The following is a 13,598-nucleotide window of genomic DNA, read 5'->3' as shown; positions in this document are numbered from 1 at the left end:
GCCAATCAGGATGGAATATGGAAAATCGGACAGATCCATGTCGATCACATGATTGTAGAGACCGATTTGTGAAATTTTTGGACAAAATATGTAGGATGTACTGGCAAAAGTTAGTTTTGCAAAAATCGGCCTCCTGGTGGCGCTAGAACAAGCCCATGTGAAACATTTGGGGCAGAGCTTCTGAATTGGTATCCAGGGAGTGTGTGTGCACAGTTTGGTAGCGACCAGGCCAAAGGTGCCGGAGATTAGCTGGTAACAGACAGACGGACGGACGGACGCACAGACAGACGGACAGACGGACGGACGGACGGACGGACGGACGGACGGACAGAGGCAAAAACATAGTCTCTCCCATGCCTTTCGGCTGGTGGAGACAATTAGTCAAGTTCATTGGGGTGGAGTCCCCTATCTGGTCTCAGTTATGCAAAACTGAATAGCTATTACCCAGCATTCCCTAGGCTATATATACCTGCACATTTGTCACACTGTTCAGTATATACACCTGACGAAGGCCGGATAGGCCGAAACATTTTTTTTTATATACGGCTGTGTATTGTGTGTAATAAAATTAATTGTGAGCTGTGAGACAGTGTGCGGATTTATTCTTCTCTCCAGTCTACTTTTTCGATCCAGCACCCGTCGCAGTTGTGTGGTGTGCGTGTATCTCCCGACCGCTACTGCTTAGACTTGGCCATTAGTGATGAATTTGCACATGTTAAGCAAAGGCACAAAAAAAGAAAGAAAAAAAAAAGAAAAAACACTTTGTGGTGTCGTGTTTTTCACGCACATACACAAGAACAGCCGTGACAGTGACATACAGGAGAACCTCTCCAAGTGTGAAACAGATGCAAGCTCATTTAACTAACGGCGAGAGATACTGTAGCACACACTTTGTCCATTGTGTCTTTCGCCAGAAATACAAACAGGTGAGATCCAGGCAGAACTAAAACCAGCAAAAAAATACATCCTCATATAACTTGTTTGGTTTTGGCACGACTATCAACCACTTTCTTAGTGATTAGTCATGATATCATAAAGATTCTCTTCTCCTTAAACGTGAACTGTTCTGGAGCTATACTATTCTCAGGGTCTAAATGAAATGGACATTCACCCCCTTTTTAAAGAATCATGACTTCTGTTTACTCTGGTTCCCATGTTATTCCCTGATTCTCCGTTTCTATGACCATGCTATGCTGTTGTTCTCACATTGCACCTTTAATAGAAAAACATTGGCACATCTTCATTAACCTGTTGTTTCATTTCATTCATCATATATTCAACATCAACAGGTGCAAAGCATTCACTGTGATCGTGTGATTTGTGTATTAAAGAGGGTGTCTGTCTCTTATTTACACCTCGGACTGATGAAGAGCGTAAGCTCGGAATGTCACTAAGCATCTTGTGGGTACAATAAAAGCTGTTTGAACTGGAGCTTAACAGTGTGCAAACGTTTTTGTGGTTTTATTTTATAGTTTGGCGTTTCCCCCAGCACCATCCAAACTTTGGGTAGAGGCAGAGGTACTGCCTCTCACTTTACACACCATTACTTTTTTGATGAATCAAATAATGGAGAAACATTTGTTTATTTTTCTTTTATATCAACGAATCGACATGAAACAATTCGAATACATTTTTTATAATCAACTAAATCGATTTGTCAGATTAACCACTAAAGCCCTACTTTATGATATACGTTGTACAATGGTGTCATGCAAGCATTTCAGTAATAGCCGATCTACAAGCTCACAGTGCGTTGCGACGTGTTGCGAGCTTGTTTATCTTTCTATTTTCTAAAATCGATTACGTTTTATAATCAAATAAATCCATATGTTTTAGTCTGGATTTCCCCTTTAACTGTTGCAACCCTAGTAGAATGATGAGCTTATCAATGTACTGTACCCTCTCACAAGCTCTCTGTCATTGCTGGGATCAATTGTGTGTGATACAAGAGGTTTTGTAACTGTAGCTTTTGACTACATTTTATAGTTCCTTTAAAGTTATACCATGTAACTTTTTTTATAAAACAAATCTTAAAATTGTCCTAACTCTTAAATCGCTAAAGTTTTAGAACACCCACTCCGTTATTTTCAGCTTCTGAAGCCTTCTCTTTATATATTTTCTTCTAGCAGTGACAGGGGCGGGTTTCCCGGCAAAATGACGTCATCATACACTACCGGCCAATCACAGCGAGGGTTATACACTGCCGGCCAATCACAGCGCATCTTGAAGTGGGGTCGCTAGCTATCACAATAGGGCGGCCATATTTGTAGGCGCCTGTGTGTCTCTATCTATACTCGGGTGAAACACTCCGTTTCTCCGGAATGCCTGAACGCACAGGAACCAGGGACCCCTCCAAAGATAGATCTCGGCGAGGTGGAGGCAGACGCGTGGGTGACGCGGGGGTGTGAGGCCCGGTCCGCGGCGAAAAACGGCCGAAAGACGCGGACGCTACTGACCACTAGTTGAGCAACTTACACAGTATAGCTTTAATGTGAATGCATACTGTATTCAAAGTCTACTTACTAGGATGCTGTGTTGTTGCTTTCACTGTTGGCTGTGCCTGGACTCTTTTGAGGTGTAGTATATCGAGCTGGGGGTTCAGGGGGTCTGACTGGGGGTCTGCAGATGGCATTAGTCCTTTTTGGACCCTCACCGTCTCCTGTAAGACAAGAAAGAGCATGATGAATATGAAACCTTGCTTTGTAGAAAAAAACTACATTGTCATACATGTATAGCCTGACATTACCGCTACTTTGATCATTCTCCCTGACTGCTGCAATTTCCCATTGCAGCCAGAACTGCAAACTCACTCCCACTTTTTTTTGAAGTCTGAAGACTACAGGTAATCTCTTCAGATTCCACCTCACCATCTAGCACTTCACTCTCCCTGCACCCCTTTTTTGTCTAAAACACTGCAATGTACAGTATATTCGTGGATACTGTTAAAATAAATCTAAATCAAAAACTTGACCAAGATTTGTCATGCAGACAGTCTTGGTCACTTGTTCTCATTTATCATGAAATGTTTAAAGCTGTATATTTTGATATTTAAAATTTGCCAAAAATGCTGCGTGGCGTTGTAAGCTTGTAGATTGGCTATTTTTGGAGGTTTGTAGAGGGAAAAGAAGAGCAGACTAAGTATTTGACTGTTCAAGTGGTTAAATGTCTGAAAATACACAACATCATGACAGTGCCGTCAAGTCTAAGCTGTCTAAGAAATCTATGAACACAACACAATTTTATACAATATCTAGTGGGGATCCCGCTTCATTTCTCTCTCAGCTAAGGGGTCCCTGGCCTGAAAACGTTGAAGACCCCTGCTTTACTGCCTAAAGTATATCAATAAATTACAAAGAAACTGCCAGAGACAAGCATTGAGTGTCTGCTCTGCACTGTCTGTGTGTTGTCTACCGCTGGGTGCAGCTGTTTGGACACCCTCCCTGGGCACGGACTAGTCACACCATCATGACATTGGAGGGATTATTTCTGTCTACAAAACCTCACAAAATAACGTTTGTGTAGCTCAGTTATCTCCTACCTCCCATCCTAATTTACAGTACACTTTAAGACAGAATAAGACTTAACTAGAAGCAGTGCTCTTCCGAGCACAGGTCTCCACCAGGCCGTGCGTACTGGTGGTGTTACTGTATAATAGGCCAATGTAAAAAGGGTGGCATATGTTCCTCACCTTAGATCTTTCATGGCAATCGGACGCTGCATGCATGATTTGAAGCATTGTGTTCCAAAAATGTGTTTTGCTAAAGTCTACCTAATGGTGGCGCTATAACAGGCCAATGTGAAAAAGGTAGTATTTGTTCCTCAGTTCCTCAGCGTGTATACACGCTGAGGAAGACCCACCCGGGTCGAAACGTTCGATTGTTGCTGCTGCTGGGGCATCTTGTAATAAAAAAAGAAAGATTTCATTCTAAAGTGAGTGCTGGCATCTCTTTTCTAAGTTCATTCGTTCCACGAGCCGTGCACCCAAGACAACTATTTGATGGAACTGTGTTTGACGAGTGCTCCTCTCTCTCTCTTCTAAAGTATTTGTTCCTTGACCTAGTGGGAATATGTGTGGCAAATTTCACGGTAATCGCAAGCTGCGTTGATGATTTGAGGCATTTTGTTCAAAAGCGGAGCAATCCTGCAAAATTTGGAAGCTAATATTAGCCAATCAGGATGGAATATGAAATATCAGACTGATCGGACTTGATCACATGACTATAGAGATACTGTGTACCGATTTGCGTGATTTTTGCATAAAATCTCAAGGAGTAATATCCAAAAATGTGTTTTACATATGTCGGCCCAAAGGTGGCGCTATAAAAGGCTGATGTGAAAAAATGCAGGGCAAAGGTTTATCCTTAGCCTCTAGGGAGTGCGCTTACAAAGTTTGAAACTGATCGGTGGAGTTATAGGTAAAACCACAAATCGGCCTGTTATAGCGCCACCATGAGGCTGATTTAAAAAAAATTAAGTGGCATTTCTTCCTCGGCCTAGTGGGAACGTGTGTGCGCGATTTCATGATAATTGCACTTTGCGTTTGTGATTTGATGCATTTTGTTCAAAACGGCTCAATCCTACAAATAGGCCTGGGGCCAATTCTGATATCTTCACAAATTGGTACCACCCAAGGTGACCGTACATTTTTTACATTTTTGACTTCCTACATGTCTCTAGTTTACATTTTGGTATGATAACCCTTTCTGCGACCCAGCTTAATTGATGTTATCACCCGCTAGAGTCGGTCTCCCATCGACTTTCTATACAGGAGGAAAATACCCAGAAAAAGATTTTTTTTCTGGGTATTTAAGGAGGATCTGAGGGGTCTAACTAGGGGTTTGTCATGATGCTGAATCCATTGCAGGCATTTGTTTTGCACAAAAAACATTCCGTGGGCTAGAAATGGCCTCAGAAAACAATACACGTATGGGTGAGTATTCATGTTAGTCGGAGGCCTTAAGTTTTTTTTTCTCGTGCTAATCAGTCTAAAAGTGCAAAATTTTGCACAGATGTAGCTCAGGGCATGCTCTAATGATTTAGCTAGGGCGCCCGAGTCTGCGACATTCGGGGTCGCCACAGCGGCCAAATCAAGTTGGGCTCCCATCGACTTTAGTGATGAAAAGTGATGAGTCATCACTTTTCAGAGTTTTGTGGGTGCTGTGGTGACCCCGAAGGTCGCCGACTCGGGCGCCCTAGCTAAATCATTAGTGCATGCCCTGAGCTACATCTGTGCAAAATATTGCACTTTTAGACTGATTAGCACGAGAAAAAAAACCCTAAGGCCTCCGACTAACATGAATACTCACCCATTCGTGTATTGTTTTCTGAGGCCATTTCTAGCCCACGGAATGTTTTTTGTGCAAAACAAATGCCTGCAATGGATTCAGCATCATGACAAACCCCTAGTTAGACCCCTCAGATCCTCCTTAAATACCCAGAAAAAAAATATTTGTCTGGGTATTTTCCTCCTGTATAGAAAGTCGATGGGAGACCGACTCTAGCGGGTGATAACATCAATTAAGCTGGGTCGCAGAAAGGGTTATCATACCAAAATGTAAACTAGAGACATGTAGGAAGTCAAAAATGTAAAAAATGTACGGTCACCTTGGGTGGTACCAATTTGTGAAGATATCAGAATTGGCCCCAGGCCTAAAACTTTGGAAGCCAATCTTAGCCAATCAGGATGCAATATGCAAAATCGGACAGATCTGTGTCGATCACATGACTGTCGAGATACTGCCTACCGATTTGTAGGATTTTTGAACAAAATCTGTAAGAGTAGTGCACAGAAATGTGTTTTGCGAACATCGGCCACTAGGTGGCGCTAGAAAAGGCCCATTTGAAAAATTTAGGGCAGAGGTTCTAGATTGGCATCCAGGGAATGTGTGTGCTCACTTTGGCAGCGACCGGGCCAACGGCGACTGAGATTAGGTGCTCACAAACTGCGAGGACGCACGGACGCACGGACGGACGCACAGACGGACACACGGACGGAGGGGAAAACATACTCTCCCTCAGCCTTCGGCTGGTGGAGACAATAAAGCCATAATAAGAAATAACGTGTTGGTAATTAGAACTAATATGTTTTATGTGCCGGTGCCAGAGAATGTATCCGCTCTTTCTGCTATTCTGTCTTTGTTTCTGTCTAATAAAACATATTAGTTCTAATTACCAACACATTATTTCTTATTATGGCTTTATTATGTCTTATTCTGTCTTAAAGTGTACTGTAAATTAGGATGGGACCAGTGTAACTTTCAGAAATAATTGTCATGAAACTCTATAGAAAATACACATTATTTGCGCTGATGTAAGGGGATACACTTGTGTTAGGATATTGTGCATCATAGGCTTACACACACACACACACACACACACACACACACACACACACACACACACACATATATAATATATATATTATATAGGGTTAGGGTACAGTATATATAGACAGAAGGATAACGCTGTCCTACTGTGCCTTGTAGCTTTTGAGTGAATTGATACAGTGAAAGGTTATTGACTGTCCCTCCGTAGTGAAACGCAGTGTCGGTGACGTGCTGAGACTAATACATAAATAACAAAAAAGTTCACGCAGCACCTCGCACCGGCTGTGTGGGCCACTGACATGGGCTGGTTGTAGCCAGCAGGTGAGTGGACATGTGAAGTTGTTGACGTGGGAGGCAGTGCCGATTTGTTTTAGGTTGACATGCACACTACGCACGCTACGCACGCACGTCGCACGCACACAGTTTCGGTCAGGGTAGCTCCAATGCCATTTGACGAGCCAGTAGGATTAACCCGTGACACTTGTAATTTCCACTTGCTCCAAATTAAGCCATCCACCCACCCAAACATTCTTCCTATCACTCATCACTTATTAAGTTCCTTAATGATGAGACACCATCATACAACTTTGAGGGTTTACCCCACCTCCCTCTGGTTTCCGGTAGGAGCCTAATAAACTACTGATGTTAGTGAAGACAGACTATTGGGAAAGGGGGTGTGCGTGACTTTTTGGGACATGTTCTATGACATAAATAGAAAAACTATTTTTTTTTTAATTATATAAACTAATTATAATAACTACATTAAAATAGCCTAAAAAGAAATACATCACAATATTGAACACTGCGTGGAGGCCCCCATTCCTAGCACAGCATTGCTATAAATGAAAACAACATCCTGTCTATAATTTATTTCTATGGTCATCCGATTTGCCTAAAGATCATCACAGCTGACAGATGAATTTAATTTACTATATTAACAGCCTCTTACAACATTCTCATAGGCTCAAAATAAGCTATGGTAAGCAGGTTCTCCCTCTATAATACAGTATCCACAACTTTCCAACATCCCGTCGTGCATTGTGCAGAAGGCAAGCTGCATTTCCGGCGTCGCAGCCGAGTGTGATCTACAAGCTCACAAGGGTTGCATCTGCGACGCGACGTGAGCTTGTATGTCTGCTGTTAAACGGAAGTGTCCCGCAGATACAGTAAAGTCTTGCGGAAACAGGTGGATATATTTTTTGTGTTGGTGTTGACTTGCAAGGCAGGAGTGACATTGGGTGCAAAGACCCATCATATGGTAGTGGGCGGGTAGGAAGGTCTGTTAGTTACTTTGATCTTAAAATTGCAGAGGGAATTTAATAAGCATGTGGGTGAAGTTGGTGAACGCACACCACAGTCTTTATAAGTTACCAGTGGTGATAGCAAGATTCAAAGAAAAGAATACAGCACACACCTTGTGTAGCTCCATTTAGGTTATTTTAATTACCCATCTTCATCAGGGGATTGATACTCTGATGAAGACAGCTTCAGGTTATTGATACTATGATGAAGACAGTAATTAAAATGATCTAAATGGAGCTGCATTTTATGGGCAGTATTCTTCCCTATTTGAGTAGAAATGCAATACCTTCTCTAATGGCGGCTGCAGCAGGGAGAGGTGGTCTCCTGCCCTGGAAGGAGAGAGCTCGGCTCACAGTGACTCCGGCGCCCCCATTTGACGCCGAAATCGCATCTAGCCTCTGACTTGAGTCATCCATTTTAGAGACCAGCTTGCCAACGTCAGAGTCAGAGTGCCTGTCGTGACGTGACCCTGGTTTGGGTAGCAGAGCGTGCCTCGGAGGAGGGTCTCTTGGAATCGGTGGAGCGCTGCCTAGTGCAGGTTTCGTCCGCTGGAGCGGTACGGGGCTGGTCGGCATGTCCCCGTCTGGCACCTGTGGTCTGTGGCTGTGTGGAGAGCAGTCATGTTGGCCATCTGTTGGAGATCAGCAACATGATGGTTAAAACAATGCATTTGTATTGGACGTAGGCCCAAGGGGTAGGTAGGCCTAGGTAAACATGAATATGCGTGAGAAATGTAGTAGGTTAGATTTACTTATTTCTCATGTCTAATCAGCAGCTTTGGATGTTGTTTCTATAAGGTCAGCATTAGACAGGAATCATTCTAATAGTATTACACTTAAATCAGTGACACCTCTAACAATCAAATATGATAGCTATAACGTAAATAAATGGTAGGATGGTTTTGTGGAAAAGTTGAATATTTCTGGGCAAGCAATGGAGTTACTTTGGAATACTTTGAGTCTGACAATTCAAAGGTTGGGATAAATTCAGGCAGGGGGTTGACACAGAGCTGGTTATTTGCCAACTCCGAGCAGTAACCTAAGAGCAATAAATGAAATACCACACAATGCAGGGAGGACATGTTGCAGGTGTTCTACGTTTTGATGAGAGGATTGAAATACACCCACTTAACCAGGGGTTTCAAGAGAAATAAATGACTGATCTAGGCCTACATGTACAGTAGTTTGGAGCCTTTGGGGGTGGTTAGACAGCATCTACATTAGTCTATTGTTTGGGATGCAAAACAAGTCACTTAATTTGATTGACACAAGTCTACAGTGAAAAAATTCAATATGTAAATTTAAGGTTTATTTATTTAAGGAATAAACAATGTTTTTTCTCTTCGTAATAGACAAATCGCATGCGCAGAGTATTTAGTAGTCAGTCCACCAACCCTAAACACACAAAAACAAACTTTCACACAGATGCACTCACAGACACAGACAAACACAGACAGGTCCAACTTGCGGAAGTTCAGAAGGCATTCTGGAAAGGGGGTTGTACACACATTTTCCTGTGGGAAATTTTAATAATAACTCAATAATTATCTACAGTTGACAAGATGGGCTAATGAGGATGATGATGATGGTGGTGATGGTGATGATGCCAAAGAGGATGATAATTACTCTCTGTGTTCTGGATCTGGTCATAATTAAGAGGTTGGTAGACGCGGGGTGGCCTCTTGGAGATTGTGATTGGTTGTCGCTTCCTTGGGGTGATCCTGGGAGGAGGAATGGGCGGGGCAGCACTGTCCTCTGGCCTTCCACTGAAGATCTTTAATCACACCAATGACATATATGAGACAAGTGTAATTACTAAACCAAAAAAGAAATCCTCCTCACATGGAATACTGAGCTCAGTTAAATCAATGAAACACCTTAGAGCAGTGGTTCTCAAACTTTGAAATTTCAAGTCTCCCCTTAACTCTTACTGTGTACAAATGGAACCAAATGAACATGTGAGGGTTCTCTTGCACAGGTTCATTTGGTTACATTTGTACACTCTCCAAGTTACAGACTTGTATGGGTCAATTTAGACCCCCCTAAAGCAAACCACAATCACTGGAATCCACTTTGAGAACCACTGCCTTAGAGTATAATTGTACTTTGTAGATTCAAAGTTTTCAAAGGAGTGTAATTGTTACTGACAGTATGAGTTGGTAGTCGACTAGGAATGTTTGAGATTATCAACTGCCAGATGATTTTCCAATGATCTGAATCCAATGCATACCGGAGTTAAGTCAGAATGACCTAGTGTATGTTTACTTAATCTCTTTTGTTTAATGTCTTAAGTTATTTTGATATTGAATAGTACTGAATCATGAGGCCACTGTCACATGTACCTTTCTACTGTCCTCAATCAGAATCTCAACTACTATGTTCTGAAACTTAATATCCAACATGGCTGCCACACTCTCCTCCTTTGCTCTCATCAGTGTTGGTCCAAAAATAACTCCCATGTTGGACGGAGTCATTAAGTTCTCTTGGCTGTGGCTGCAAACACTGTTGGGAAACATCAAGTTGTATTAAATGTGACACTCAAACACCAATAAAACATAAAATATAAATGTATATTTTACTTCAGAAGCAAACGCCATCTCAGATTAATGCAATGAGAAAGACTCTTAGCTCCCACCTGACCAGGTGCTTAATCAGCATGTCTAGCATCTCGTGATTCTTCTCCGGTAATTTGTAGGTTAATGAGTGAATCTCACTTAGTCGATAGTCCAGATTATCAGACTCTTAGATACAAACAAAACAAAGTAATTTCATTATTCACTTGCTTTAGAAACTTTCTCTGCATCAATGACTAAACCTGGTCCTTCACAATAGCATCACAATATCGGCAAGCATACTGTACACTACAGCATGCTGTACTACCACAACATAATAAAACTAATACTTTGCTTAAGTATGATACTCAATTTACTCACATAGTAAATGTGACCGCAAAATAGTGACTTTAAGTCATTAAATCACGTTCAAAACATAGTTGTCATGAATACATTTTGCATTATAAAAGATTGAATTTGATTTGTTTGAACATAAATGACTGCATGTCATGCAAGCCAGACAGACCATATTAAATCTTCTGCCTTTAATTGAAACTTGTCAGGAATCTTGTTTTCCATTTTCATAATGAAAAACACATACCGTAAATCAATTCAATCTCAGTTAAGATTAGTATTGAGTCAAAACAGAATGTGATCGGTAAAAAAAAGAAAAAAAGCCAAGCCAATTATGGGTTGGATGACAAAGAAAACCCAATCAGTATGAGAATAACATGTCCAAGCAGTTGTAGCCACCATCTGCACAAAAAGATCCAATATCACTAGCAGGGTCCAAAACCATTACTTTTCAGGAAATATCCTGTGTAGTTAATAGTGCTTGTTAAAGCTTTATTAGTTAAATGTTTATAAAGCCCACAGACAGACCTAACCACTTTCAGTTTGATTCTGATTCTGAACACAATGTGTTGTGAGCTTGTACTGTAGATCTTCGCTACTTTTGGGCGATACTGCCATACGACAAAGCATAAAAAGAGGGCATTACAAAAAGATGAGGTTTCTGCCTGACAGTGACAATATATCCTCATTGACTATCATTTTTTTTGTCTTAGAAATTGGACAAATACAAAAAATATATTATTTAACTCAAGTCTCCATGGTGTGAGTAATCAATTTGAAAAAAGTCATTTTGGGGTGAACTACTCCTTTAAGTCTTTAAATTGTGACTTCACTGTCATCAGATTGACAACAATCTCCCGTGGAAGGTGGAAGAGAATAGAATAGATGGAACAAAGATATATGTTGCGCAAGAGTTTATTACGTGCTCTGGTGTTTTCTACAAACTGGGATTGTCTTTGAATGATTGATGCTTGTGACGCACAGTCAACGTGAATAGCGATCTAAAACCTAAAACAACTTGTCGCACAACTGAGTTTTGCTGGCCCGTGGCTCGCTCCGTAGTTGGCTGGCGTGTTTCCCGTGTTTCACGGCTATCACAGGCAGACGGCAGAGAGAGGGTCGAGTCACGTTCTAGCCTCGTATAGCAACACTTCCCAACTTTGTGTCGCAAATAAAAATACAAAAGTATCGCTATGCTTGTTATTAACACACACACACCCACACACACACACGTGTCTCGTCAAACATCGCATGCATGCATGCATCATGTGAGCTGTAGTCTATCAGAAGACGCTGGCCCGTACTTGTTATAGAAAAAAGTGTGACCCATAGAAAATTGCGGCGCGCACGATTTGTTGTTTTATATACCGTTTTTAGGTGATTGTACACACATCCAGCATAAAGGTTAATAAGAAGCAAAAGACCAATGAACAGTCAGAGGAAATATAACAGAGTGTAGTGTGTTACTACTTTTATTGTGCTTTCTCTGTCTCTCTCTCTCTGTTTCTATCGCGCTCCGTGTGAGAGAGAAATGTATACTGTATGTGTGCACAAACACATCAACGTTACTGTGTGTGTGTGTGTGTGTGTGTGTGTGTGTGTGTGTGTGTGTGTGTGTGTGTGTTGGATCCACATGCAATCTACTCTTTATGGAACTGCTGTGCAACGTGTATCTCGGCGATCATATCATGCTTGGGCGCGCGCGCGCGCGCGGGGGGGGGGGGGTAGTCAACTTTCGTCAACACATTTGTCTGCATTAAATTTGGATCCACACGCAATCTACTATTTATGGAGCGAAGCAATGTTTTGTTGAAAACACGCAAAAGGCGTGTGTTTTTTAAGTCCTTTTTGAGTGTGGTGTGAGTCCTGGTCCTGGCTCCCTTCGGTGTGCAACAGAAGAGACTTTGACGGTGCTCTCTCTCTCTATCGAAAACTGTACGGTAAATATGCATTCTGTAATAATGGTGACTTCCAACACAACCAAAGGGTTGGGAATAGGCCGGACAGAAAGAGGCTTTTGCCGGTGCGAGTTGATGTGGCAGAGATGTGGCAGAGATGATGCGAGTGCAGAAAAGTAAGGTTCACCAAATCTACCCTAAAGAAGCATTAATGGACCACATGACACAAATAAGCTCAAAACTCAAAAATGTGTTTATATCTTATATCCAAACGAGCACACGTTACAGAGACCGCTTTCACACCTGGCTGGCATCAAAATGCATCTTGGGAATCAATCATTTTGCCAGGTTAGTTGTGTTACAGAGAGCCCTTTCTCACACCTGGCATCAAAATGCATACTTTTATATACTTTTGCCAGGTAGAGTTCATCTAAGTAAAACACAGCACAGCAGTGTACACCATCTGAACTCGCCAATAAGAGGAGGTGGTATTGATACCAAACAAAAAAGTAAAAAGAAAAAATCAAAATATTGTTGCTTCACTGACACCAGTATATTAGCAGTCATACATTTACACTGCTGTATACCTTCTGCACGTGTCCAAATCTGTGTAAAAAGATACACAACATTGACTTCCTTAAAGCCAATTATGGGATTATGTATACAAGCTCATTTGCTATCTTCCTCATAACACACATGAAATCACTTCATGATCAGACTCTGCAGGACTGGATCAGAGAACAAGCATAATCATCAGAATGGTGACAAGAATGACAGTACAATGACTAACCTGTCATCCCTATAATGTATGACCAAAATAACATAATAAATAAAATATAAATAGATCTATCTTTTTTCCCCTAAAATTGTACTTTAATCTTTAATGCCACCGTGAATGCAGGATTTCCACGGATGTGAGATGCAAATGGAAGCAGAGTGGCAAAATATGGACATGATGATAGAATGCTATTTTATTTGTGCATATAACACTTCCTAAGAATTTCCTAAAATGTGTGACTTACTTGCAGCTAGTATGAGGTCTCTGTGTAGACTGTAGGTCATCAGCGGTTCAGAAAGACTCCTGTAGTGTAGACAAACAAACAAACAAACACACATGAACAAGAAAGCCACAGTAATTGTATCAAACACAATTAATAAAATAAAAGA

General features: G+C 41.4%; 1 protein-coding gene across 2 annotated transcripts in view; it reads right to left on the bottom strand.

Moving 5' to 3' along the window:
* Positions 1 to 13,598, bottom strand: part of ophn1 (oligophrenin 1) — a 35,712-nt gene that overhangs the window by 5,038 nt on the left and 17,076 nt on the right. For both annotated transcript variants that reach the window (XM_080749656.1, XM_080749655.1), the window contains exons 16-21: positions 13,454 to 13,512; positions 10,263 to 10,368; positions 9,970 to 10,129; positions 9,254 to 9,401; positions 7,915 to 8,259; positions 2,524 to 2,659 (exon numbers count right to left, since the gene is read on the bottom strand). In XM_080749656.1, coding sequence (XP_080605782.1) covers positions 2,524 to 2,659; positions 7,915 to 8,259; positions 9,254 to 9,401; positions 9,970 to 10,129; positions 10,263 to 10,368; positions 13,454 to 13,512 — 954 coding nt within the window. The remainder of the gene's footprint in view (positions 1 to 2,523; positions 2,660 to 7,914; positions 8,260 to 9,253; positions 9,402 to 9,969; positions 10,130 to 10,262; positions 10,369 to 13,453; positions 13,513 to 13,598) is intronic.

This window comes from Nannobrachium achirus, assembly GCF_963921795.1.
Source record: "Nannobrachium achirus genome assembly, chromosome: 19".
Classification (NCBI taxonomy): Eukaryota; Metazoa; Chordata; class Actinopteri; order Myctophiformes; family Myctophidae; genus Nannobrachium; species Nannobrachium achirus.
The sequence above is the reverse complement of the archived record's forward strand: the minus strand, read 5'-3'. Positions and strand labels throughout refer to the sequence as shown.